General features: G+C 59.0%; 2 protein-coding genes across 13 annotated transcripts in view; both read right to left on the bottom strand.

The window, feature by feature from the left end:
* The window catches only part of MCF2L (MCF.2 cell line derived transforming sequence like), a 91,270-nt gene extending 86,432 nt beyond the window's left edge, over positions 1-4,838 (bottom strand). The window contains exons 1-3 of one of the 7 annotated variants that reach the window (XM_059892329.1): positions 4,325-4,460; positions 3,926-4,229; positions 478-650 (exon numbers count right to left, since the gene is read on the bottom strand). In XM_059892329.1, coding sequence (XP_059748312.1) covers positions 478-646 — 169 coding nt within the window. In that variant the 5' untranslated portion in view covers positions 647-650; positions 3,926-4,229; positions 4,325-4,460. Of the gene's footprint in view, positions 1-477; positions 651-1,337; positions 1,475-3,925; positions 4,283-4,324; positions 4,461-4,779 lie in introns of those variants that run through there. The other 6 variants (XM_059892330.1, XM_059892327.1, XM_025000180.2 and 3 more) reach the window with 6 other exon arrangements.
* Positions 4,839-10,867: 6,029 nt separating this feature from the next.
* Positions 10,868-27,247, bottom strand: part of ATP11A (ATPase phospholipid transporting 11A) — a 104,735-nt gene continuing 88,355 nt past the window's right edge. For 2 of the 6 annotated variants that reach the window (XM_025000176.2, XM_002692013.7), the window contains exons 25-30: positions 26,823-26,958; positions 21,762-21,827; positions 21,031-21,134; positions 18,950-19,115; positions 14,934-15,037; positions 14,096-14,185 (exon numbers count right to left, since the gene is read on the bottom strand). In XM_025000176.2, coding sequence (XP_024855944.1) covers positions 14,945-15,037; positions 18,950-19,115; positions 21,031-21,134; positions 21,762-21,827; positions 26,823-26,958 — 565 coding nt within the window. In that variant the 3' untranslated portion in view covers positions 14,096-14,185; positions 14,934-14,944. Of the gene's footprint in view, positions 14,186-14,933; positions 15,038-16,619; positions 17,144-18,949; positions 19,116-21,030; positions 21,135-21,761; positions 21,828-26,084; positions 26,388-26,822; positions 26,959-27,247 lie in introns of those variants that run through there. The other 4 variants (XM_025000174.2, XM_025000175.2, XM_010811006.4 and 1 more) reach the window with 4 other exon arrangements.

Below are 27,247 nucleotides of genomic sequence, written 5' to 3'. Positions count from 1 at the left end.
CAGGGCCAGGGGGCTCGGGTGGGCTCAGGAGGGACACGCTTGGAAAGTCAGTACAATTAAAAACTGGCTTCTGGAAACAAAATCCACAAAATCGATCTGTGAGCTGATCCAGTGAAGAAAAAGAGAAAGTACAAATACTCAAAATAAGAAATGAGAGGGGAAAAATGTCTTGGAATAGACGAGTTTAAAAATCGTCTTACAAGCAATTACTTTGTTTAATTATGTGATTCAGTTTGAAAACCTGGTAAAGTGGAGCCCTGGGCTCTAAACCCAGACGGCTTCCCGAGAGCTCACCAGAGCCAGCCTCAGCCTCACTGCCAGGAAGGCAAATGGGCAAGCGTGAGGACTGACGTCTCACCCACAGGCCTGGGCCCAGCCGGCCCGCATGTGCAGGCGGCCCTGGGGCCCCGGGGAGCTGCCGCCTAGACCTGGGATGCTGGTCCCCCATCCGGATCCCAAGGAGGCAGCTGGCCCTACCTGCAGGCAGGGGTGGCCCCTCCGGCGGGTCTGGAACAAGCCTGATGACGTCAGGGACGTCCACCCGAGGGTCGCTGTCCTCCTCTTCGGCCTCGTGGGACCCTCGCGAGGAAGAAGCATCGTCGCTTCCGGTTTTCTGGCAAAGGATGAGCCTCCAACAGTCGAACATGAGTCTGCAGAGTGAAAAACAGACCTTAGAAGGAAGACCAGGCCACGCTGCGAAGACATCAGCCGTGCTTCCTCCAACAAAGCCCAATCTCCAGGCACAGCTTTTGGCAGTGTTTATTCTGAAATGGATGTGGGATATTTAAAATTCATTCTTCTCCAGATAATTTCTACCGTGTCCATGTTCAGGTAAACAAGTGGTCTCCTTTTATAACACTGGAATGGAAAAAGCATTGCACAAACAGTAATATTATTTGCTTCTGCTGCATACGAGAAGTAAAAACCTAGATTTTCCCTTGACATTTGGGCTCTTGTTTCAAGGACAAAAATGCCCCTGGTTCTCCTGGTTTCAATGTCACAGTAAAATTCACTGAACTGGCAAACCTTCAAAACAATGCCACCTGGGCCGGAAACATCTCCAATCCCCAGGTAAAGCATGCTGTCCAAGGGCCAGGACAAACACTCATGTCATTCCTCCAGTGGAAGTCTGGCAAAGAAACTCGAATCAAGTCTTTGCGAGGTAACCTTGGATTTAAAGAGACAGCGAGTGACTGCATCTCGACAGAAGCCACGTGACGTCATCTGCCTGAGATGCTCGCCCTGGGAGGTAATCTCCCACAGCCCCCTCGCCGGTCTTTGGGCATATTTATGGTTCATTATGGCTTCCCAGGTGGCAGTGGTGGTGAAGAGCTCACCGGCCAGTACAGGAGATGTAAGAGACGCAGGTTCGATCCCTGGGTCAGGAAGATCCCCCGGAGGAGGGCACAGCAGCCCACTCCACTGTTGTTTTTTTTTTTAAATCATTGGTTTCAAGTTTATCCTGTGAATAGACACCAAGGATTCCATAATCATGAAAACTTGAGCACACGACTGATCAAAGAAAAGTTAACACATCTAGACAATAAATATACTTACAAACAATGTATATTTACGTATCCCACCAGGCTTCTCTGTCCGTGGGATTTCCCAGGCAAGAATGCTGGAGTGGATTGCCATTCCCTTCTCCCACTCCAGTGTTCTTGCCTGGAGAATCCCATGGACAGAGGAGCCTGGTGGGCTACAGGCCACCGGGTTGCAAAGAGTCGGACACGACTGAAGTGACCTGGCGTGCACACACACCCATCATTTCCCCTGTTGGCTTATGTCTGGCTGGGCCCCTTCCATAAATTCTGCTTGTGGCCCCATGGCAGCAGCTTAACCTGCTTGGTCGTCGGTGGTGCTCACACCCACCACGCTGTCCAGAGCATCAGGGAGGGAGGCGGGGCTGTCCGGCTGGATGCCGGGGACCGGTGACCCTCAGGGAGGTCCGGTCTCCACCTCCTCCCCACGCCTGTCCCTCCCTGCCCCTCAGGCCCAGTCTGTGGGACACCAGGGCCTTTCCCCTGGGAGTCGCCTGCTCTGTGTTCCGTTGCCAGCCCTAAGCTCTGAGTGAGAAAGGGACCAGTGAGGAGGAGGACGGCGTGGAGACGTTCGGCGCTGGCGGGCTACGCTCTTCAGCGTCCCCACCTGTATCTTCCTATTTGACTTGTTCCGATTTCTGTGGTTGCTCAGCTTGGTAATTTGAATACAGTTCTTCGCTTTTGCAACAGATTAGACTGAACGCTCCCAGCAGTGACCTATACCCACTGAGCACACGTTGACATGTTGCCCACTGGGTCACAAGCTCTGCAGATGCACCCTGGGCTGCTCCTGGGTCACCTCCGTGGAGCTGCGAAGGGACTGGTCCTCTGGGCTCCACAGGGATGCTGGGCAGTCCTGGCGGAAGTGTCCAGTTTCCTGGGGATGGCGGCGCTGCCTGATGCTGGACGAGGTGCTTTGGGAGCAGCCTCTGGCCACAAAGTCGAGGTCCGGCTCGAGGTTTCCAAGAGTTCCTTGGTAATGGCCACAGGGTGTCCGGGAGACCGTTGCAGGCTTGAAGTCCTGAACGTTTTACTAGGGGAGGCCCAGAGGGAAAGGACATGGTCATCCCTGAGGGGAAGGTACTGCGGACCAGCTCCACCAGCACAGACTCCAAGGGAGGCTGGGCAGTCCGACCGGCCACCCCTTGCTGACCACACAGCGTGCCTTCTCTGGGAGCGGGCTGGGCCACCACCCGCCTTCTCCAGGGAGGAGTGGACCAAGCATCTCTTGAGCAGCTCCAGACGAGGCCCTGGGCCCTCGGGCAAGTCCAGGTTGCGGCTGGCGCTCAGCCAGCATCTCCCACCTGTCAGGGGAGAGCGTCACCCCGGCTCTCCTGGGCTCAGGCAAGGGTGAAATGAGTGGACCTGAGAACAAGAGGCTGAGCTGAGTGTGGAGCAGAATGCTATCTTCTGGTCACTGTTCCTCTCACACTTCTAGCTTCTCCTGGAGCCTCTTAGCACCAGATCAACTAAGCGGATGGCCAGGTGCCACCAACAGAGCAGTTTATTCCGTTCGCACAAACGCTCCAGTAACCTCTCTCTCAACTTCAGGCTTTACGCCATTTTACAAAAGGTATGTGAGCTCCCAACAGCAGGAAGCTCTTCTGTCCAAGTGACCTTCATTCCACTTCCAATCACCAAGATGCTGCTTCCCAGGTAAATCTCCCGTTTTCACAGCTGAGCCCCAAACGCAGAAAGAGCCTGAATGGTGATCCGGACACCGATTACAGCCACAACCTGAGGTCAGGAGACTCCCAGCAGTGGCAGGGCTGGGAGGGAAGAGGCTCCAATTCGGGAGAAGGACGGGTTTCAGGCTGCGTCTGGGGCAGAGGTGTCCTCAGAGCACTGAGATCCGCAAACAGGTGGCCCCTGCGCCCTCCTCCTGATTCGCGGATCTCCTGGAGAGAAAGGCGCCCCAGAACTGGGGTCAGTCACAAGAAGAGTGGTGCCCAGGCTTCTGGCGTGGAAGGCCCGCCACTCTCGCCAGCCTTCCCCCGGATCGCTGCCAGGGGGAGCTGTCACAGGTGGGGGTCCGAGGTCACAGAGGCCTGATCACAGCTGCGTCCAGGTCCTGGCCAGATGGTGAGCCTGGGACCTGGGGGGTGCGCCCCGCCCCGAGGGACGCAAGTGCTGAAACACAGTCAAGCCCCTCTTCCTGCCCCTCTGGACTGACTCACCCGGAGCATGTGCCCTCCTGGCCGCCCACCTGGCCCACAGGCAGCATCTGTCTGTCCGTTCCAGCCCCCCGCAGTGGGTCCAGGAGCTGGGAGCAGAGCTCAGAACTCAGGTCCCTGAACCCGCTCTGGGCCAGCCACTGGGTCAGATCTGCACTTTAGGAGACCCTCCACCACGAGGTCTCCCTTAGGGCGCCACCCCTCACCTACCTGTCCAGGGGGGTCCCGGGTCCCCTGGGAGGGACGCACACACTGGAGCGCCAGCACCCCAAGACACACGTCTATTTTTGTGGCCTGGCCCCTCCCAGTGGTCACACATCCTGGGGCCTCCCACGGCCGCCCCGACACATCCTGCCCAGCCTCAGGGTCACCTTAACCCCTTCCCTGTCCAGGGCTGGCTGGAGGTCCCTTAGGGGCAGGGTGGGAAGCTTCCAGTAAAGTTAAGAGGCTGCACCTGCTCCAGAAAAGTCTCTTTCCGGCCAGCTGGAGCGGGCTCCTGTTTAAGTGTCCAGCGCTGCAGAGAACAGAAGGTGGTTTTTAAAAACTAGCAGGAACACCGTTTAGCGTTTAAAGAGCAAAGGGCCTTATTTTTAAACCGCTGAGTCTTACTTTTCCACTGCCAGTTTGAAAAGCAAAACAGCCAGACAGGGGCCGGGAAGTCCAGATTCAGCCAGCCGCCCTCAGCGGCCCCACCTGGCCAGGCACTTGCTGGGGGTCAGGACTCCTGGATGAGGTCCTGGGAGGGACCGGGCAGTGACAACTGTCCGCGGGAGGACCCCGTCCCGACAGTGGGGGGCGTCCCGCACGTGGAGCCCGCGCTCCGGCTCGGGCGGCGGCGCCTGGACACCGCGCAGCGCCCCGGCTCCACCCCGGCCGGTCCCGGGGCTCCCTGGGGTCGCACGCGGCCAGGACGCGATTGGAGCGCGCAGACCGGTCACCGGAGGCGATCGGAGCGCGAAGACCGGTCACTGGCCTCCGGGACGCTGAGTCCGTCGGCCCCTCTCCCCGGCCCTCCCCGCCTCCCCCACCCGCGTCCACCGCCCACGCTTCCCGCCCCCACACACCTGCCGTGGGACGTCCTCCGGGCCTGGTCTTCCGCCCGCAGGTGCGCGGCCGCCCCTCCTCCCCGGCCTGGGGGAGGGGAGGGGAGGAGGGGGAGGGCTAGCGGGGCGGCGGCGAGGACGGTGGGGGAGGGGACCGCGCGGAGGGAGAGGGAGGAGCGCGAGGGGAGGACGGCTGAGGGTCTGCGCGGCGGGAGGGGGCGGGGAGGCGCCCGACCCCGCCCCCAGCGTGTCCCCCCATCACCGTCAACCCCTCCGCCTGCACGGAGCAGGCGGTCTGCTGTCTGGGTTCGGGGTGTGCAGGCCCCAGGGCAGGGCCGTGCAGCTGCGGGGGGGCCCCCTTTTTTGCAAGAAAAGGGAAGGGGCCGGCCTTTTCCCTTGTGGGTCCCCCTTGTTCAGGGAAACTCAAATTCCCCAGTAGAACTCGGAAAGTTGAGGTGCACAGGCTGAAACGTCCCCAGTGTTGCTCTAGGTGTGAACTTTATTTTAGCTGGCGCTTCCAAACGTCTGCATTCTGTGGGCCATACCTGGAAATCAGAGTAAGACCAGCACAGAGTTCCGTCGGGAGGGCAATAGGCACAAACCCCAAGGCTCCAGGGAGCCCCACCCCAGGAGCCTCCTACCCGCCCTGGGCGTGCGGCTCCGCTTGGAGGGGAGGGCGCGCCGACCTCTGCAGGACTTTCCTCCTCCAAGTGCGTTCCCCACCACACGGCATCGCCTGGCAGTCAGCCCCCGCTTAGCCAGCGCCCTGGAGCCCAGGCGGGGCAGCCAGGCCCCGGATGGTGGGCATGGCTGAGCCAGGGCTGCCAAGTGGACAGGACCCCGCACACGCTCGGAGGCAGGGCTGCCTCGAGGAGGAGGCTGGCCCGAATGGACAGCAAAGCGAAGGCAGGACCTTCCTCAGCTGGACGGTTTCCTTCCCAGATTGAGCGGGGATGGGAAGGCCCCAGGAACCTGGCAGAGTCAGGGCAGAGGCGGGGGCCTCTCCTCTAAGGGCCAGTTGGATGTGCGGGCGTGGGGGCCTGACCCGCTTGGTGGGGCCGGACCCGTTTCGCATGACCTCAGGGACCCGGGGTCCTGGGGTGCTCTCCAGGGCCTGTGCTGAGTGTCATCGGAGCTCTGAGAGCCAGACGGAGGCACCCGGCCAACCTGCCTGGAGGACAGGCAGCGCTCAGTGACCCCACGACCCCGGTTGGTTCTGCAGGCCGCCACTGCCCCCAGGTGGGCTTCCCGTGGAGGGTCCCAAGCCCCACCTCGGCCACAGGCACCAGGACCGGGAGCCTCTCCCACCACGGGGAGGCCTCCGGCCTTGAGACGTGGTCACTGGCCCAGGAGATCGAGGAGGACAAATGCCCAAGACGCCTGTGCACTCAGAGACGGTTAGTGCCGATTCAAGTCTCCCGACTCCAAGGCGAATCCCAGAACAAAAGCCCGGGCACCCTGCTGGTCAGGGGCCCTGAGGGCCAGGCCAGGCCTTTGTGCAGCTCCCAGAGGCTCGGGGAATTACCATCACAATCAGGGCTCTGGGAGGAGCCAAGGGGAAAGGGACCTTCTGCTCCGGCTGGGGTCAGCCCCTCCCTCGGGCGTGGGCCTGGCGGCCTGGAGACCCCTCGGGCCTGGGCCTGGGCCCGGGAGTGTCCTGGGGCTGCGTCTCTGCCTGGTCACCGCGCCCTTGGCCCTTCAGGGAATCGGGGACTTTGCCGTTTGAGGTTAATTCCTCTGTGGAAAGCCTCTGGCTCCCACAAAGAAGTCTGTGTTACAGGAAGTAATCCCAAGTGGCTCAATGGGTGAAGAATCCGCCCGCAAGGCAGGAGACGTGGGTTCGGTCCCTGGGTCAGGAAGATCAGCCCCCCACCCACCGCATTCTTGCCTGGAGAATCCCGTGCACAGAGGAGCCTGGTGGGCTACAGTCCACGGGGTCACAGAGGGTCGGATGGACGGAAGCGACGGAACACTCACGTAAGTGACAGCGAGTGGGGAGGGCCGCCCCGCTCCCCATAGCCTGGGGTCCCCTGAGCCTCTCAGCGTCTGCCCCTGCCCTCTGGGTCCACGTCAGGAAGTGGCAACTGGGACACGCAGGAGGCTGGGTGGGGGGCCTGGTCCTCTGGAGTTCTGAGGTGACCCTGGGGCATGAAAAGGGGGTTCCTCCCGCGTACCTGGGACCTCAGAGAACCAACCTGCTGGGGGAGACACGGGCGCCCCAGCCGCCAGCAGCCACAACCTCGTCGCCCACCCCGCCTGAGCTGTGGCTCCTTGGGGCTTGTTTCTTGGCAGCTGGCCGACCCTGCCCCACGGCTTTCCTCTGGGAAGCCAAAGGCAGGGCTCCCAGGTGACCCTCCAGTCTCCAAGGAATGCTGCTGGGTGGGCGGGCAGGGCCCTGAGCCTCCAGCCTGGGGTTTATTCAGGCAGCAACGTGGCCCCAGGCCCGCGCTGGCCGCTGGGCAGTTCACCTTGCCCAGGCGGGGTCTTGGGGCCCCCGGAGCTCACCCCCAGTGTGGAGTCAGGCTGTGAACACTGATGAGACGGGGGAAGGAGGTGCTTAGCACACAGACCAGTGTGGGCAGGACCCCCGGACCTGCTGGGCCACCGTGGGCCATGGTGAGTTAGCGCCGTGCAGCCCCGGGTGGGGATGTGGGGAGGGGCGGCTGAGCTCCGTCCCCAATCCCCCTCCCACTGCTCCCCAACCCCCCTCCCACTGCTCCCCCTCACACGCAGCTCAACGGTGTCTGCCCTGCAGCAAGGCCCCAGAGCAGAGCATCGGTTGAATTGTGTCTCCCCAAAAAGATATGTTGAGGTCCTGACCCCTGTACTCTAGAATGTGACCTTTACAGACACAATATATCTAAAATAAGGTCATCAGGGCAGGGCCCTCACCGAAGGTGACTGACAGCCTTGTGGAAAGCAAACGCTGAGACAGGCAGAGTGGGCGCCACCTGAGGATGGAGGCAGAGAGGTGTCTCCAGGAGCCCCGAGGCTGGGAGGCTCGAAGCCCGAGGGAGCCAGGTGGACCTCCGCCTGCGGTGCCCGTTTCTGTGGCCCCTGGACAGAGTGAGCGACGGCAGGGGGTGGTTTTACCTGCAGGCGGGAATCAGCGCCTGCTCCCTGGCCGTCCTTTCGCGCCGTCCTGTCCGCGGGGAGTGACCACCTCTTCCCTGTCCTAAGACAACCTGCAGGGGATGGTCACGGCTCATTTGCAAGTTTTCGCAGGGACAGAATGAAGGGACAAAGTCCGTGATTAAATAGTTAATCTCACTAGGGGATGGTGAGCAGGAAAACATGGGCGATCCCTGTAAGCTGACCACCTCTTGATAAAGCTGCACCGCAAAGCCCCAGCAGAAGCATGAGGCCCGAAACAATAAAGCCACGGTGCTTGAGCCCACTCCTGCCCAGCGAGCTCACGAAGTTAATGGTCCCTGGGCCATGCTCTCTGCACTCCTGCAAAACTGATTTGTGGCCCTAGCTTGACCCTGGAGGGACAAGAAAACCCCTTCCCGGCCTGGAGGAGGAGCTGATGGCAGCTTGACATCTACTCGGGAAAGACAAGGGGCTCCTCCCTCCTCCCCACGCCTCCTCTGATTACAAAACTGTAGCCCACTAAGTGCTCAGAGCCTGGCACTTCTTGCCCGCCCACTTGTAAGCCTCACGAACATCCTGTTCTAGTAAATCACGTGTTGACCACGTGGCCCTCACTGAATTCTCCTTGGCGCTGAGACCTAAAGGACCGTGGTGCCGGAGCTCTCCGCAGCCCCCCTGAAATGGCGCCAGGCTGTTCCAGCTTACCGTGTTCAGTGTCAATGGTCTGCGTTCTAGCCTCTCGTCCCAAGCAAACTGTTCAGGTTCGTGCAAAAGTAATCGCTGTTTCACGTTGTTGACATTTGCTGTTTGATATTGGAATACATTCTTAATAAATGTGACTGTGATACATCATTTTAACATGTATTTCTTGATTTATGTTTTTTGCTATCACCTTATCACTTACTGTTTATTTTATATTTAGACTGTGGAAATGATGTTGGACAAAAAAGCAAATTCCAGTGATTTTCTTGAGTTCAAAATGGGTCGTAAAGCAGTGGAGACAGCACGCATTCGGCCCAGGAGCTAACGAACGTTCAGTGCGGTGGTGGGTCAAGGAGTTCTGCAAAGGACGTGAGAGCCTTGATGATGAGGAGTGTAGTGGCCATCAGAAGTTGACAGGGACAGCTGAATGAGAGCCATCTTTGAAGCTGATCCTCCTACAACTACATGAGAAGTTGCCCAAACTCAACACCCACCATTCTGCGGCCGTTCGGCCTCTGAAGCAGATTGGAAAGGTGAAAAAGCTCAAAGAGGGGGTGCCTCACAAGCTAACTGCAACTCAAAAAGAATCACTGTTAAAGCGTCGTCTTCTCTTAGTCTACATAACAACAACCAACTATTTCTCAATCATATCGTGACGTGCAAAGAAGAGTGGATTTTATACAACATCCGGGACAACCAGCTCAGTGGGTGGACTTAGAAGAAGCTCCAAAGCACTTTCCATAGCCAAACTTGTGCCGGAAGAAGTCATGGTCACTGCTTGGTGGGCAGCTGCTGGGCTGACCCAGTACAGCTTTCTGAATGCCGGCTGCACCATGACCTCTGAAAAGCAAGCTCAGCGAATCGAGAGGATGCACCGAAAACCGTGTCTGCGGCCGCACTGGTCAGCAGACAGGGTCAGCAGAGGCCACAGATGTGAGGAAGGGACGGGGGCCTTGCAGGGCAAGCTGTGGGCCTCAAGGGCGTCAGCTTCTAAGATCGGCTTAGGCCTGACACTGCCCACTAACTGTGAGGCTTGGTCTTCGTATCTGATTAAAGACAGGTTTCACTGGGCCCCTGTCAGGCTTGATTAGGGCTCATACCTGTGTCTGGATGATGAGTTAGACATGTGCCGTCTGACTAAATGCTCCTGAATTATCCTGACTGCATGCGATGAACTTAGCAATAGCAATAGCAATGCGATGAACATGTACTAAGGTCAGAGTCTTCCCTGGCAGGTTAATATGATGACTCGATTTAGGGGTGTCCTCTTAGTGTGAGAAAGGAACTGATAAATTGTGTGTTATTTCTAAGATTTTTCCCTGAAAGAGGAAGCTTAATAATTGCAGATGTTGATCACACTGAGACACAGCCCGGTGGAATGAAGGACTGTGTTCACACGCACACTGGTAGGAGCTGGCTGTTCACACCCGCACAGCCTCAGGCCAGGGTGCCCTCACTCACTTGAAAGCCAAGCGTGTTTCTCCCGGCTCCCAGGGTCAGTGTGGTCACAGGTCCCTGTCACCCGAGGCAGGTGTGGACGCTGGACCCCAGTGGACAGCAGCCCTGGGACGCGACTCACTTGCGGCATGTTTCCTGTAGACTGGCGTGCTGGCCGCTGTGTGGTGACAGCCAAGGCCGCCCACTGGGGGTGAGTTACTTGCCTTTCCTTTGTGGTTTGGGGGCCGGGAAAAAGCCCCCAATTTAGAATTGTGCCCAGTGAAGCCAGAGGCCTTCCGAGGGACCTGTCAGCCTTGAAAGGGCCGCCTTGCCCCGGCCCAGCAAGGCCCTTTCTCAGGGTCCACCGTGATCCCCCAACTGAGTCAGAATCCCAGGAATGAGACTTTGTGAGGATCTGTGGAGTGTTTGGGGGTCAGTTTTCAGAGACGGGACGTGCAGGGGTGGCAGTGGCCAGCAGAGGAAGGGGGCAGGGCTGGGGGGGCCTCTTGGGGCCTGCAGGAACCCCATGGGGCAGCACGGGTCCCTCTCTCCTAACTGCCCAGGAGCCCTGGGCGTGGGGGCCAGGGTTTGGACAAGAGGAGGAGTGGAGGAGCCCCTGGAGGACGGGGTCTGGCGGACAGTCGGGCAGCAGCGGGAAGGACAGGGTTCGGCCGGAGTGTCCTGCTCCGGGCCCTCCGCCCTGGCGGTGCAGCTGTGGGCCCGGGGCCACCCCATCCCACACAATCCTGAGAGGCTGCTCCCACGGCTTCATCCCAAACAGAAACACTCGCTGGGAGACTGTTTGCCCGGCAGCTGGTCTTGGGAGAAACTTAATGCCAACTTCTGTCATCTTTTTAATCTATGAAGAGACTAAACCAGAACTTTTTCTTCTTTATTGCAAGCAGATTCAGATCTCCCGCCTAGACGTTCTGCAGAAAAGTCCAATCATAATGAATATTTGAAGATAAATACTTAAGATTTGGTTTAATTCACCATTTAATTTTTCAAAGCAGATTAATAATCAATTAAACATTACTGTTCAGAGGTTGATTTATTATCTTAAACACACCTACTATATTCAATAATTTAAAAATAAATTCCAATATTTATGATGACAATACCTATAGATACCATTTGTGTTAAATATATTTTTGAAGATTTTCTTTATCACACTACATAATGAATGAACATTTTAAACAGCAATGCAGACGCACATAATTTTAAGTCAGAGACATTATATGCATATTAAAATTCTGTATATTTTGATAAGGTAAAAAATAAAGCTATATAAACTGATCTTTAGATTTTTTTCTGCAAAAGTAGAATCACACTTTAATAATACTCCGACACATCTTCATTAAAGCTTTGTTTATGGACATCAAAACGGTTCTCACCCCCATTCACCTACCCTCTAACTTACTAAAAAAAACAAAACAGAATGAATGCATTTGCCAGCTGACATTTTTCCTGTTTTTAAAATTAGAAATGGGAAACTTCCAAAAGAAAGTGCATACCAAGCTGTTACACTGAGTTGTTAAATAAATACCATTAATTTCAAGATAAGCAGAAGTGGTTGCATTAGGTTCTTCATAATCAGTGCAAAACAGGTGAACTCAGTGGTTTTAAAGAAAAAGGCTGGAAACTCCCCTTAGGTTGCCCTGAACTTGTGGTTGATGTCCGTGAATTTAAGAATAGTTACACTGTGTGCGAGGCATTGCTACAGTTCAAGCTGCGAAGTCTCACAAGGCCAACTAGGCGTCTGCGGCGTCACTGCGGAAGCTCCGCCCCCAGCGAGCCTCGCGGCCGTGGCCCTGGGGGCCGTTTGGTCTGTGTCTGCCCGTGGAGTCAAGGGCACAGGAACGGGCTGACTGGGGTTCTAACAGGAGTGGCCGAGAGCGCGTCCCTTCTCCCAGCCGGGACGTGGCTGCAGCTGGGAGGGTCCGGCCCTGGTCCCAGGGCGGGTCCCCTCCAGTGGGAACCAGACATCCGGACCAATGGGGGAGATGTTAATATGTGGTTATTGTGCAGCTGTGAGTAAGATTTTCAAAACTAAGGAAGATACCTAAACTACTTGCTTTAAGGTCAGTTTAAGGCAAGTAAGCACTGCCCACCGCCAGGTGGGAGTCTCAGTGTCTTGTCTGAAATGTCCCTTCCCTGGTTCTCGTCCTTCCCTGGCTTCTGGTCTCATGGCCCTGGTCCATCTCACATTGTCAGGCGCAGTCACTTAGGAACTTCCCAAACAATTTTAAGAAGACGTATTGGGGCGTGTAACGGTCAGTAGCTGTCCTAAGGAGACTTGAATTATCCGAGGTAAGTGATAACCGTCTGGATACAGGCAGAAAAGAGGACAGCGAACCGTCAAGAAGCTTCTGTTTTAAGGCTGAAGGATAGAAACTAAAAACTAAAGAAAAAGCAGATGAAATTGCAATGAACGGTGAAGAAAGAGCAGAGCAAATGATCAGACTCTAAATACGCCTTGTAACTACTCGCTACCGCCAGAAACACCAAAAAACAAAACAGGTTCAGAGAATAAAGTCAAATCTGAAAATTCACATTCATCAGATATTGAGACATTCAGCCAAAACGTCCATCAGAATTTAAATGTGAAGTGGCCAAAATGTCTTCAACTTAAAAAATAAAAGCTTTAAAAACATACTTTAAAAATTAGATATGGTACGTTAACAAATAAACGAATAAAATAGATATAAACAGCTATGAAAATACTTCAGTGCAAAGGCAATTTTAAGATCTCTAAAAAAATACATTACAAAGAATTTGTTAACTAAAACATACAGAGAATCTGCCCCCACAGGTAAGACATTTATACCCATTTTAGGTTCTTAAAAACGGCTGTACAAACGCACACACGGCTGTTTGCAGGGTCTGGTGCGGGCCTCACGCAGGACGCGGGCGTGAGTGACGGCGAGGGGGCGGGCCCTCGGGCGGACGCCCACCCAGCCTCACGGCCCCTCGGCGTCACCCCGCTCTTTGGTATGCTTGCCCGTCACCCGCTTTCTCCGCACCACCCGTGTACCCTGTTCTTGCGGTCAACTCCTCCCCTCGTTCAAGTATCTCACAGGTGAGCATTACAGCAGCGAACCACGCGGTCTGAGCGACTCGGGAGCAGACCCAGGTGGGCTCAGCACCGTCCCGCATCCACAGGGCATCCAGCGGGGGCAACGTTCAGCCTCCGGGTGACCCTCCCCTAAAACGCCGTCAGTTGTACCTTCTGAAGTTTGAACCTCAAACTGAAATGTTTTCCTTACGGACCATTAAGGCTGCGTCGAACCGGTTATTTCTAGAAACGGAGATTCCGTTACAGGAGAGCGACGGGGTTTACCGCCCGGCTGCCTGCGGGCGGCACGCGGGCAGCGGTATTGCTCTTAGGTCTCCCGGGCCGCCTCGGCGACCCCGGGCCAGGTGCGGATCTGGGGGTCCACGCCCCCGAGAGGCCGCTCCCCGTGGGGGTCTGAGCACCGCAGCAGAGGCCGGCCCCGGGTACCCAGACCCCCACGCGTCCCCGCAAACCCCGAAACACCCGTCCCACAACAGCAAACCGCGCCTGCGCCCTCGGAGCGGGAAGGGGCACCTCTCGGAACCTGTGCTTTACAGGCCAGGCCCCCCCAGAGGCAGCGGGGTACGGGGAGGGGGCTCCCCGAGCACGCGGGCAGCACCTCCCCCGGAGGGGCGGAGTCGGGCCAGATGTGACCCGCGGTCAGCGTCACCACGCGCAGGTCTGGACGGCAGCTGTGGACGGGGCGGGGGGCCAGTCCGAAAGCAGAGGTGTCGGGCTCGGGAGGATGGAGCAGATCGGACCCCAGCCCGCGAGGCTCGGCCATGCTCCCCGGAGGCCCTGGTAGGGCGGCTGTGCTTGGAGCGGACAGAGACCCTTGAGCAAAGGTCCTCCCGTCGCCACGCGGTCAGGGAGGGTAGCGGGCTCGTGCGTGTCCTTCTCGGTCGCCACTCAGGGACGCCTGTCCCATCTTCCTCCTCCTCCGGCCGCAAGAGCAGCACACGCCACGCAGCCCTTCGGGGCTGGACCCTTGCGTGTGGCCTCCTCTGGGGCCGCGGGTGGTGGGAGACTAGCAGGAGGGGCCCCGCGTTCCCTGCCTTCCAGGGCGCTGCCCGGGGTTGGAGACTACAGAGTAGCAAGTGGGTGACTCCCCAGAGGCAGTCCTGACACGAAGCGCGAGGTCTGCGGAAACAGAAAGGACAGAGTCAGTACCGGGACCCTGCGCGGACCCTGTCCAGCGCCCATCGGAACCCAGTGCAGCCGCGGCCCTCGCTGCCCCGGCCGGGGCACCCTCGAGCGTAGCTGGGCCAGACACTGGGCGGCGTGTGGACCATCCGTCCCCTCCTTGCGTCCACTGTCCCACAGAAAGGTGTGTAAACACGAGGCCCCTCCCCAGGCCCCAGGCTGAGTGCGGCTCCTCCCGCAGGGCATCTCGCTGGACCGCTCCGACGGAGGCCCCCGCGGTCGGAGGCCCAGGTGGTCAGACTGGACGTGCAGGGAGGGAGCAAGCCGGCCAGGAGATGCCCGCTCTGGATGCTGAAGGCGCAGCTGGACGCCTGCCCCGGCCTGGCTCAGAGCCCTTTGTTTATTCGGAAAAGCGGTCTTTCCTGGAGGACCTTTCAGGTGGAGCCATGCCCACCACCGCGGATGAGAATGAAGGCCGAGTTCTGGACGCCGAAGGACGCTGTGGGCCTGTGCACCGCACAGATGAGTGTGCACGCACGCTCACACGCGTGCCTGGGTGTGCACCGCAGGCAGCCCCAGGCGGCCGGCCTCTCCAGTGGGCCACTTACCGGGGACCGACCCCACGTGTGGGCAAGTCTTTGTCACCGTGAACCTAACAGAAACGGCACAGCACGGCAAAGCTCTGGAGGAAACCCACGCGGTCTGCAAGAGCACAGCACACGGGCTGCCCGCGGGCGGCCGTTACCTATCCTCCGGCTACTCGCGCCTCGGCCGGGGCTCGGGGTCCGTCAGCAGCGGCCGGTCGGGGCTCAGCGCGGCGTCGGCCGGGGCTGGGCAGCTCGGGCTCCTCTGCAAGGCGAGGACAGACACTGAGCCCGCGCCGCACGCCCGGCTCTGTGGGGACGGCCGAGGGGGACGCGTGCGGGAGGCCCCGCTCTCGGAGCAGCAGCGGCCATGGTCGGGGCGCGGGACCCGGGGCTGACGGCCCTGCCGCTCACCCCGACCTTCCGGAGACTGCGCTGCTCCTGAGGGCGCACAGGCCCCAGCGAGGGGCTCTGCACCGGCCACTCTCTGTCTGCCTGTCCGTCTGTTCCTGCCTGTCCGCCTGCCTTCCTGACGCTCTGTCTGCACCTGCCTGCCCGTGTCCCTGTCTGTCCCTGTGTCCCTGTCTGTCCGTCTGCCTGTTCCTCTGTCCTTGTCTACCTGCCTGCCTTCCAGTCTGTCCCTCCGTCCCTCTGTGCCTGCCCGGCGCCGTCCCTTGGCCCCATGTCCAGTCAAACAAAAGAATCCTGGCCTGAAGCTAGAATCCGGAGGTTGGGGCGTGGCAGGGCCGCAGGCCAGCGGGGTTGGGCGTTTCTAGTCCGAACACTGAGGCTTTCCAATCAAGTGGTGGGAATTTCTCAGTGCCTCGGAAGAAGGGAACTGCAGGAGCTGGAGAAGCACAGGGTTGGAGGTGCAGATGCCCCCGACTAGACACGAGGGGCAGCAGGCGAGAGGTGAAGCAGACTAGCGCTCAGGTGGTTGCTCTTTGCGGGAGTGCATGCCCATGGATGTGCAAAGAATAAATGCACGTGTGTATACAGATGCCACACGCATGTACGTACACGCACATGCTTATATGTAGCCTCTGTGGTTTTCACTTTAATAGGACAGATGAAAAGAAAAAGCCACCCATCTCAAATGCAGCATGTTCCATGGAAGCACTAGCCAAGGGTTCGTTCCTCCAAAGTTCTGCCGAAATTGGCTGGTTTTGCAGCAACACCGCACGGACCCTGTGTGCGCCGGGCACTGGCTGCAGGCACCGTGAGGGGCTGTCACAGCCGTGGCCACGGACACCCAGAGCTCAGAGCCCTTCGCCAAGTAGCAGAGTCCGGCTTCTGCAAAGGCTCAGAAGCAAACCAGCTCTCAGTAAACCCCATCAATCGTCAGAGCATTTATTTTTAGCCCAGAGTTGGCATGATTTAACTGGTTTCACAAACACCTCCTGTGACTTATTAAAATGTTCCTAATAATTTCATCCTAAATGTCTTCAAGTGTGTAAACAGTGAGATAAAATTATGTAGTTTATTCTAACAAATTCTGATGCCCCAGGGTAGAAAAATTTTGATTGCCAATAATTACTTGAACTTAAAAGATGAACGATTGTTAAAGAAAAAAAGGCCTTCTTTTTTTTTGCTTGAGGCATTTTCCTATTAAGCAAGCTGCCCAGTAAAGCAGTAACACCAGGCACAGGCCTTCAACGTGTGCCCAGTGTGGGGACACACAAGAGGGGCATCGAGACACAGAGGACGGAGAACAGATAAGCGCGTCCTTGAAGCCTTGGCTCCAGGTGAGAAGCCTCCCACCCTGGGCCGCGGCCACAGAAAACGGTGCGGCCGCTCCATGCTCCTGAGAGTGAGCCACCCATGCTGTTTAAGGCACAGGTGGAGTCTTTTTCCAAAAACAATCATATATTTTTAACAAGATAAGAGAGACTTTGGTGAGAGAGTTGACCCCGAACACGCCTGTCCCGGCTTGTCCACAGTCTAGGGGCCCAGCCGAGGCTGCCTCTCCCGGGGCCGTGGTCCTGCCAGTCCCGCGGGCTCCACACGAGGGACAGGGAGGAGCTGCCTCGGGCCCCAGGGCGAGGCCAGCGCTGACCCAGGAGCTGCCCCTGCCGCGCGGGGGCTAGGACCGGCCTCACAGCTGCCACCAGGCCAGAGGGATGCTGAGGCTATCCCCAGGGAGGCCCCGCGCAGCCGTGTGGGTGGAGATAGCCCGGCGCCCGCGGCACCGGGGGCCTGTGTGCGCGGCTCCCGAGCTTAACCGTCAGCCCTCCATGGTCCTCCGATCAAGTCCCAAACATGCAGAAAGACAGAAAAGCATCACCTTGTTCCGTTAGAAAGTCAGACTGCTGGAAGTCTGAGAAAGCATAAAGACGGTGGGCTGCTCGACAGAAAGGCACTGGTTCCTAGTCTGCCGGTCCCAGAGGTCAGAGGTCAGAGGTCAGGAGGCCATGCACATCGTTTGCAAACAAGATTTGGGTAAAGAGGCCGGAAGATGAAAGGAACCAGGAAGGGAAGACACAAGAAAAGGCAGTGAGTCGGTGGTTGCACCCGGAGCCCCTGCGGCCACTGGAGCCCCTGCCCCGGTGGAAACCTCCCGTGTGCTCCTGCCCCGCCCTGGGATGGCCTGAGATCACCGAGCAGCTCTCGTGAAGCTGCCCGTCGGGCCGGCTCTGAGCCCTCTGCGCCCCCTGGCTGGGCACCGCGGGCAGCATCTGAGATCAGCCCTAGGGGTCCGAGAGCTCTCCCACCTGACTGGTCACCTCCGGGGGCGGTCACTGCAATGACGGAGGCTCCACCCCACAGCCGGCCGCAGCGCAGCGCTTGACGACTAAGAGCAGGGGGCCCTGCATTCCCCAGAGGGACTCGGGGGGGCGAGGGGGGAACAGACGCCCTCGCCTGTGGTCACCCGCCCTCCTGCCACTCACACCTGCACGCCCCGCCCTCCTGCCACTCACACCTGCACGCCCCGCCCTCCTGCCACTCACACCTGCACGCCCCGCCCTCCTGTCACTCACACCTGCACGGCCGCCCCCTTCACCCACACAGGCATCCTGCAGGATGGCCTGCTGCGGCCTCTGCCTCTCGAGCATCCCTCCTCCTCCCCAAGGGCGCACGGCCAGAGCCACGGAAGGACGAGGTGGGGGTGGGGGAAGAGGTGCGGGAGAAGGGGGAGGGGGTGCGGGGTCACAGGGGCGAGGAGGTGAGGGTTCACGGGGGGAGGGGTGCGGGATCATGGGTAGAGGGGGTGTGGGGTCACAGGGGTGTGGGATCATGGGGGGAGGGTGTACAGGATCACAGGGGTGAGGGTGTGCGGGGTCACAGGTGAGGGGTTACGGGGGTGAGGGGATGCGGGGTCATGGGGGTGAGGGGTCACAGGGGGAGGGGTGTGGGGTCACAGGGGGAGGGGTGTGCACAGGGGGAGGGGTGCAGGGGTGAGGGACTGAGGGGTGCGGGGTCACAGGGGTGAGTAGGTGTGGGATCATGGGGTGGGTTACAGGGGTGAGGGGGTACAGGATCACAGGGGTGAGGGGTGCAGGGTCACAGGGGTAAAGAGGTGGGGGACGTCCGCTCCCTGAGAGCTCTCTAAAACTCCAGGTCACGCTTCTGTTTGGACGCTGGCCTGGGCATCCTTAGGTCTCACCCATCTCCTGAATCCAGAGTTCAGCTTGTTGGCATCCCCTTGGGAGCACGGAAAACAACCACCCTACCTACTCATGACCAGAATTTCCCAAAATGAATGCTAAAGTTTGACCCACATTTCCATCCCTAAAAATAAAGCAATTTTACCTTTGAAATAAGGATTAATCAAAAAAACTTGTTTAGGTTCACACAAAATAATTTGCCTTCTGAACTGGCTTAATCTTTTTCTCTTAATCTTTTCCTTATTTCAGGGACTACCTGTCCAAGTCTAACCACTGGACATTTAGTTCAGGTGTAAAATCACATGTCACCATCAGTAACACTGGACGGACCACCTTTCCTGCTGCCTCCCTGGGGCCCCCCCACGGTGCCCCCCTGGCTGCAGGCCCCCAGTGGGCACCTGGAGTCGCCATTGGACGGACCACCTTTCCTGCTGCCTCCCCGGGGCCCGCCCCACGGGGCCCCAGCTGCGCCCCCAGCGGGCACCTGGAGTCGCCATTGGATGGACCACCTTTCCTGCTGCCTCCCCGGGCCCCCCACGGGGCCCCAGCTGCGCCCCCCGCCCCAAGGGTACCTGCACTCTCTCGGTGGCACTGGGCCACAGCTGCCTGCACAGCACCTTCTTGAGGACGTCAGGCAGCAGGCTGACGGTGACCAGCAGGACGATGGCCAGCCAGGCAGGGCCGCTGGACAACATCTGTATGAATACGTAGTACATCCTTTGATAACTGAGGAAGGGCCTGCAGTGTCCAGGGAAAGAAAACCACAGCACAATGGCCGATGAGGAGCCGGTGGAGACCCCTTGTCCCGCACGGAGGGCCGTCTGCCCTGGCGGGATCCACGTCCATCTCTGACGGTCACAGTCCACCGGCTCACCAGGGGGGCCTCTCCCCATAGCGCTGCGTGACTTTGCCCTGAAGGCTGGGTAGCGAGCATGAGAGGAGGGGGAGTTCTATGAGGTCATTCCAAGGGGGAACAAGCCCCAGAAGCTCAGCTTCAGGACAGCAGGGAAGACGTTTAAACATGAAACAGGGGGTTTTGCTCAATACCTATTAATACAGGGAAGATAGTGTTCTCATCAGCAGAATGGCTAAACACAAGCTTATGCCAAAATAATTTTTAAAAATTTCTATAAAAATACAGAGAACGAAATGACTTCCCTGCCAGGCGGGCTAGGAATGCCTTCGGAGACGGGCAGTGAAGTGAAGTCCTGTCTTTCTGTGTGTGACCCCACAGACTGCAGCCCGCCAGGCTCCTCTGTCCATGGGATTCTCCAGGCAAGGATACTGGAGCGGGTTGCCATTCCCTTCTCCAGGGGATCTTCCCCACCCAGGAATCAAACCTGGGTCTCCTGCATTGCAGGCAGATTCTTTACCATCTGAGCCACCTGGGATGCCTTAGAAATGGGCAGTGACTGCACTAAACTCAAGTCTCACGGCTTCATGCTCCGAAGTGTCCAGGCCCAGGAGCTGGTGGGGGGTTTTGGGGGAGACTTTCTCTTACACAGCCGCTTGGAAAGCTCACTAGAGCCGCAGGGATCTCAGGCCAGAAGTCGGGTGGCGGGAAATCCACCAAGGGCAGGTCTGGTTTTCCCGACATGTAATGCACGGAATGGCCACTAGAGGTCAGCAGTGGAGCGGGCCACCGGGTGGACGTCCACACAGCAGCCTCCACGCGGGGACCGGATGTACCAGGGGCCTCTCCCCAGGGTCGGGGGCCGCATGCCCTCCCCCTCAATCCCTGCGCAGTAGCGGGGAGGCCAGGTGGACGGGACACTGCTTCCAGCCTCACGTCTGGGCAGGCCTGGGCCTGGCTCACTGCCCCCAGCCGCAGCCCTGCTCAGGACGTGCTGCGCCCGAGGGGGGCGTCACAGGAACCCCTGCACTTGTGTGACAGGCGGGAACAAGCGCCCGGGGGCCAGGTAGACATGCCCGCCTGTGACGTGACGTGACCCGGGGAAAGGGCCGAGGAGCACGCGGGCCCCGGGTTCTGAGGGGTGAATAGGAGCTCACCAGGCCGGCCACTTAGACGGGACACCCTGGGCAGAACAGTGCATGCAGAGGCACACTCGTGACAGACGCAGCCGCCGCCTGCCCGTCAGGACCGACCGCTGGGTCAGTCTCTGTCCACCCCCAGGTGGACGTTCAACCGGCAGCACGGTGACCTTCTGAAAAGTGCAGCTGGGCTCTGTGGCTCCTCTGTTTAAAACCTTCCATGGCGTCCTAATGGTCTCCGGAGGAGCCTTCCTTCCGGGCCTGCCTTGGGGCACTTGCCTGCGGGGCTCCCTTCCTTAGGAATGACCCTGCCTCAGCCCAGGGCCAGCAGCCCAGAACACTCACAGGATGAAGTCAGCGCTTTTCTCCCAAGTTTCTGTTTAAATAACAGCTTTTCTGGGGAAGCCGTCCCCGACCTTTGATCGGTCCCTTCTGGAGGGTTTGGCCTGTTCATCCCCCGTCATGCTCGTGATGCAGCGTGTCTCCCCTGGGGGAGGGAGCGGAGATCACCCCGCCTAGGCCCCGTGGGCCCCGGGCCCTGGCGTGAAGCCCCTCCTGCACACAGTGGGCACGCAACCTGCACCCACACGCGGGACGAGGTGGGACTGAGCCTTCAGGCCTCGGTGATATGATGGTGACTGAGAAATCATCAAATCCATACCAGATGACTCCTCCCCAGAGGAGGGAAAAGACGATGTAGAACAGCAGCGACCCCCAGATGACAAAGTGGTTGACCCAGGTCCAGTAGTGGGTATCCAGTGCCAGCTGAAGAGAGACCAGGCAGTTAGCCGTGGGGCCACCGGGCCTGTCGGCATGAGCCTGGGAGAAGGAAGCCGGGGGGGGCGGGACAGGAAGCAGACACAAACCCCTAACTTCAGCCAGAGCGTCTACAGGGGCCTGTGTGGGAGAAACACAGCCCAGATTCCAGAGCAGGGCTCCCCAGGCCCACCCTGCCGGAAAGTGCCCGGACCCCGGGGTGGGGGCGCCCCTGCAGGAGATGCTACTGCCCAGGATATGGCTCTGGGACATCCTGTCTCACTCTCCAACCCAGGTTGGTAGGATTTGGGACCTTCATGACGATACTTCACGAAGAGCCTGACTTGACTTTAAAAACGAGCTTAGTTTTTCACAATACACTTGTTTCAGTTAAAGTGCCCTTTGACTACACCGGGGGTGGGGCTGCCTGCCGTGTAAAAGCAGTCTAATTCCAGTCCTTTCACACAGAAAAGGCTGTGGCATTTCCCTCCTCCCCTGCTGTGTAATTCTGAGCTCGCCCCTCAGGGCCGAGGCCATGTTAGTGGTGGGAGAGGACCCCGGCGGGCTGGGGTCAGGGTCAGGGCCAGGGCCACTGGGTGGCCAGCGCACAGAAGCATGTGTGTGCAAGGAAGGTACCTTCAGGGTGACTGTGAGCACCATCACCGTGAACACCAGGGTCCCGAACGTCCAGTTTCCAAACACCTGCGGAGAGAAAGTCCAGTCACCTCTTATTAATACAGACTGCCTCTTCCACACTCAACACAACCGTCCGAGCATCCCACCCACCCACCGCCTGTTCGTCCAACCCCAGAGACGCGGGGACCTCCTGATGTCACCGTGATGCGGGGTGGGCTGCACCCAGGCCCCCGGCTCCAGCAGCATCTGTGGGCGCCCAGTTCTTCCTGCAGGCCGCCCGAGTCTCCCCATCGGCGCCCCACGCACCAGACCGGATGGCACGGGAGCTGGAGTCTCGGTGTGCACAGTACCCACCCTGCCTCCAGCCCACGCTTTAAGCAGACAAGACCTTCAGCCCATCGCCCCACCCAACTCGCTCTGCGTGGCCGAAGTGAGCCTTAGTGGAGTGAGTCTGTCCTCTTTCCAACTCAAAACCCTGAGGGTTCCGACAACAAACCATGGGTGGCATCTTCCTGGGGCGGCATCATTGGTGGGGGGGAGAGGGGGGGCCCGTGGGACTCACAGAAAGGGAAGGGGGAGACAGGACGGAGCTGCACAGAGGCCAGGGCAGGTCCGTGGCCAGAGCCCCGGACACACTGCGCGGCCCCGGAGAGGCGCGGCCCCGGCCACGTGGCCGGAGAGGCGCGGCCCCGGCCAGCGGGAAGGAGACAGCACGCTTCTCGCTCAGAGACGCAGACACAGAAGGAAACACCGGGCAGGTGAGAGGCTTTATCCTGGGGACAAACCAGCCTCTTGGACACGCTGCTTCTCGAGAGCTGGCTGGCCCACTTCTGATTTGTCAGATCTGTGAGCTGCGCCTCTCAGAAGAGCTCCTGCTCTCCTTTCAGAAGACACACAGCTGCACGCCACAAAGCTCGAGAAGCTGGACCTGCGGTCCGTTCTCGGCCAAGGAAACGTCCCCACAGGTGCTCACTTCAGGTGAGCGTGTGGGTGTGCAGTTAGTGAGGCAGAATCTGCTGACAGAATATTCTCGAAGAAAAACCGAAGCATTACGACTTTTGTAGGAAACGGACCTAAGGACCCTCACCGCTAGATTTTTCACTTCATCATAGTGATCAAAACTGGGCTCGGTGGCTCTCAACAGAGGGGCGTCTGTCCCGAGCTGGGGACACCTGCCATGCCTGGGGACCTGGTGGACTGGGGGGCACTGGCCTCCCCCAGGCAGGGGCGGGGGTCTGGACGGCCCCCACAGTGACGTGCCCAGGCCGGGAACCTCCCAAAGCAGCGCTCTGCCTTCAAGGCTTACAGCTGGGCAGGAAGTGAGGTCGGGCGGGCCGTGCTGGGCGTGCCCAGCAGGTGCGGGAGGACGAGGCGCCCGTGTCCTCTCCCCGGAAGCTGCCGTTTTCAGCCGAAAGCAGAGAGTGACGGGGCAGGAGGCGGCAGCTCTGAACCCCCCGGGACCCTCAGCTGCGCGGCAGGAGCCCTGGGTCCGGGCCTCAGGCTCCTTACGCCTCAGGCCCCCGTGTCTGTCACCCCTGCTGGGTGGGAACCCTGAGATCCCACAAAACATCAGAGAACCGCACGTGTGGGCCTAAGGACAACGTGGGGGGTGGCCGTCCCGGCTCACAGGGACGCGGCCACGTAATGCTCCAGGAGCTCCCCCAAGCTCCCTCAGCTACGGGAGAGGTCGGGCTGAGACACTGAAACCATCTGTCCTCATCTCTACGCTCTTTAGCGGGGGCTTCACTGGGGTCCAACCCCCTCTCTCAAAGGGTCGTCCAGAGGGGACTTTTCCCAAGTGAGGTCAGTTCCCCAGTCCCCAGTGAAGCCCTACGTCCTGTCTGATTTCCTAAAGGATTATTGTGTCCCCGTGGGGCGGTCACATGGGGTGACACTCTCATCCACGGGGCGTCCCCCGTCCCCGTGCGGAGGGTCACATGGGGTGACACTCTCATCCACGGGGCGTCCCCCGTCCCTGTGGGGGCTCCAGGACCGTCGGGGCCGCGTGGGAGGGCGAGGAGGTGCAGCTCTGGCCCCGCCGCCCCACACCCAGGTCCTGGTTTAATCCCTCCTCTTCACGCTCTTTTTCCTGAGACTGAGTACTCTACAGGAAATTTTCCTGCTCATAGACGCTCTAAGGCCCAGACTGATCAGTTTTTATGTATAAGACGATTCCATGACAACACGTCCTGTGTTTCCTGAAGGTTGCAGCTGCAGCAACGTCTATCACACCGCAGGACCGTCTATCGTGCCCGCTCCACGTGCCAACTCGGACCCTTGTGGAGCCTCGGGCGGCCCTGTGCTCAGCCTGCCAGACAGGGGTCCTAGGCCGGCTCTTGGAACTTCTGGCTGCTATTACTACTCATCCTAAACTTTCAACCATCCACCCGGGAGTGTCCCACTGCTCAACTACAATAAAATCACTGTCTTCTATTCTCATCTGCAAAATAGCATGGCTCTTGTCTGTGAGGAAAATACTCCAAACTTGAATTTCTCTGTTTCAAAGGTCATCACCAATTTTATCGTCCTTTCGATAGGTCCACGAACATTCCTGAGTCGAAAGGGGTCTCAGCGGTCGCCTCCTGACCGTCACTAGGGCAGGGCGGTGGCACCGTCCCACCAGCAAGACGCGGCCTCCTTGGAAGGGCAGCTGCCGTCACGGAGCACCGGCCGCCCGGGGCTGCACTGGACTCACAGCTCTGTTCGCAGCTTGGTTTGAATGATACAGAACCAGCTGGTAACATGTTCTCAGTTCTGTGAGCGATCCAACCCTCCCACCCGCCGACGCACAGGAATCGTCTAAGAATCAGCAGTCTGGAACAAGAAGCCGCCTCTGGGTCCAGAGTCCAACCACAGACAACGTGCGCACTCAGCCCGGGCCTCCACTCTCCTGGCCTCTGCACTCCTGGGGACAAAGGTCCGCCCTGGGCCCCGTGGGCCTCGCGCCACTTAGCACTGGTCTCGCTCTCATGCCTCTGAGTCTTTAGGTTGCTCACGGTTCCCTGAGCACGAGGGATCCAAGGCCCAGCGGTGGACAAAGGCCCACGTCCAGCACTTCGCTTTGCAGGACTGTCCTGCCGGCTGCTTGCTGATATCACTGGGCGTCTCAGGAGCGTCTCCCATGACAGGCGGTGCGTGACTGGTGCGGGTTCTGTCCCCTGGGGCCTCAGAGCTCGGGGTCCCCACAGACTGGGGTCCTCTCTACCTCCGGCTCCCTTCCTGTCATCGTTCCAGGTTCTAACCAACACTTCTGTCCAAGATCAGCTGAGCAAAGGCACCCAGCTGCAGGCTGAGGTGAAAGGTGCCTGAGAATCTCAGGAAAGACCCTCTGGAGGCTGGAGTGGCTCAGCGCACCCTCGGGAGCGAGGGGCAGAGAGACAGGGACCAGCAGGAGCCCTGGCTCACAGGAAGGACCTCAAAACCATCCAGGCCGGTACCTCCGGACGACACGCGGCCCCCGCCCAGGTCTGCGCTCGAGGCTGCCCAGCGACCTGCGTCCATGCCCAGGGTGTGCGTCCTGCCCACACACACACCGTCTGTGGGCTTGCGGGGTGGGGCTGACCACGTCATCTGCTGACGTGAGAGCCGCGCTCCTCGGCAGCCTCATGGACTAAACACGCATCCGGGCTTGCTCTAAACCCCTGCCATCGCCCTGCGTCTGCCTGAGCATCCGCCTGCTCGACTTTAACTCCAGGAAACCGTCCAGCGGGAGGAGCGACTGCAGGGGGCGAGGGTGATGCCCGGAACCGGGACCTCGGTGCTCAGGACACGGAGCCTGAGCTCTGCAAGATGCACACGGGTGCGTGCTCAGTGCGGCCCCAGGGAGAGCTCCGTGAAGACACAAAGAACCAGAGACAGCACGAGCCAGCCCCACCATCGCTGGCGGCACCCGAGAACCACTCAGCTAAACCAGGAGGACGAAGGCTCTAAAAATGGGAAGATTTCAGAAAAGTGCAGTAAAGCTCTGAAAAACCCTCAATTTAGTAAACGCTGGTTTAAGTTACAATGAGAGACAACAGCCCTTTTCAGCCACGAGAAAAAAGGAACAGAGAAATTGATGGGCAAACAAGTTGCCCAGGACACACAGCAAGACTCAGAACTTCAGGCCAAACACACAGAGGAAGAGACGGCAGAGAGAGGCGCCCCGTCCAGCAGGATGAGCAGGGGACCTCTGCTCAAAGCCCCCTTCTGTTTCGTTGACCCCGGGACACTGGACTGGAAGCAGGATGCCCGGGGCCGCAGCCTCCTGACTCTCCAGGCAGCAAGGGGTCGGCCATGTTCAGAGCACCCCCCCACCCCCATCCCGCCCCAGCCGCACCCGCCTGTGTGCCTTCCTACTTATTTAGGGCAAGGGAAGAGCACACAGATCAGAAAACATTGCTGACACGGCGGGCGATCCGGCACGGAAATCCAGGGAGACGTGACCCAGGTGGACACACACGGTCTCTGGGCCGACCTTGCTCCCACAGACGTGGGGGACGGGCTAAAGGCATCTCTACTGACAAAGCACACAGACGGGGTCACGCTGGAAAATATTTTCGAGAAATATTTTATTCGGAACGCACTCCAGAAACACAGAAGACACACCCACAGACGTCTTACCATATGTGTGTTGCTGGTCATTATCTGAGAGTGGGAAGGAAGCCGCGGCAGAAAAAAAAGCGAGACACAAATAAAACAACCCCCAGAGATTATGCAAACACCCAGAGAGCTGAGTGTCTATCAGAAACTACACCGTAAGCTGCCCATCGCTAAGGAAACAGAACGTAAGCTAAGGACGTGAGCAAACGCTAAAGCGGGTTAAATACCAAATTATTCCCCAAATTAAATAAACCACGTCCTGATGACTGAGTTGGACCCCGAGATAAATAACTGACGGTGAAATACAAGCTATAAAAGCTGGACCCCGCCCACCCCGAGAGGGTGTCCCTGAAGTCGGCAGAGCCCCGCCATCGGGTCCGCCCCATCTGCAGCGGACACCCAGACGCCGACCCATGGGCCATCCCGCGCTTCACCCCCAGACCCTGCAGCCCCGTCGCCGCGGCCCAGCCCCACACACACCTGCCCGTTGCTGGTCACAGTCGTGTTTTCAAACATGAAGTAAGCACCGAAGAAGAACACCAGCGCGTTGAACAAGCCCAAGAGCGTCCAGTAGATGAACGCGCGCCAGCGGAGGAGCGCGTTCTTGGCGATGTCCCTGAGGGAGCAAGAGGTGGGGACGTGTGAGGCGCCCACACGGATGCGCCCACCCGGCGCCTCGCCGCGTCCCGGGGCCCCTGACCCACTGAGGGCCTCGGGACGGCAGAGCCAGGGGCCGGGGGGCGGCAGGAGAATGAGGCCCAACACCTACTCGGCCAAGCTCCGGCGGGGGGCCTCGGCAGCCTGGCCCCGCACACAGGCCTCCCGGTCCCCACTCGTCTGTCCTGCTCTCGGCAGACCACAATTCCACCCGCCCGCTGACCAGCACCGCCGCGAGCCCAGGGGAC

Source organism: Bos taurus, chromosome 12 (genome assembly GCF_002263795.3).
Source record: "Bos taurus isolate L1 Dominette 01449 registration number 42190680 breed Hereford chromosome 12, ARS-UCD2.0, whole genome shotgun sequence".
Classification (NCBI taxonomy): domain Eukaryota; kingdom Metazoa; phylum Chordata; class Mammalia; order Artiodactyla; family Bovidae; genus Bos; species Bos taurus.
The sequence above is the reverse complement of the archived record's forward strand: the minus strand, read 5'-3'. Positions and strand labels throughout refer to the sequence as shown.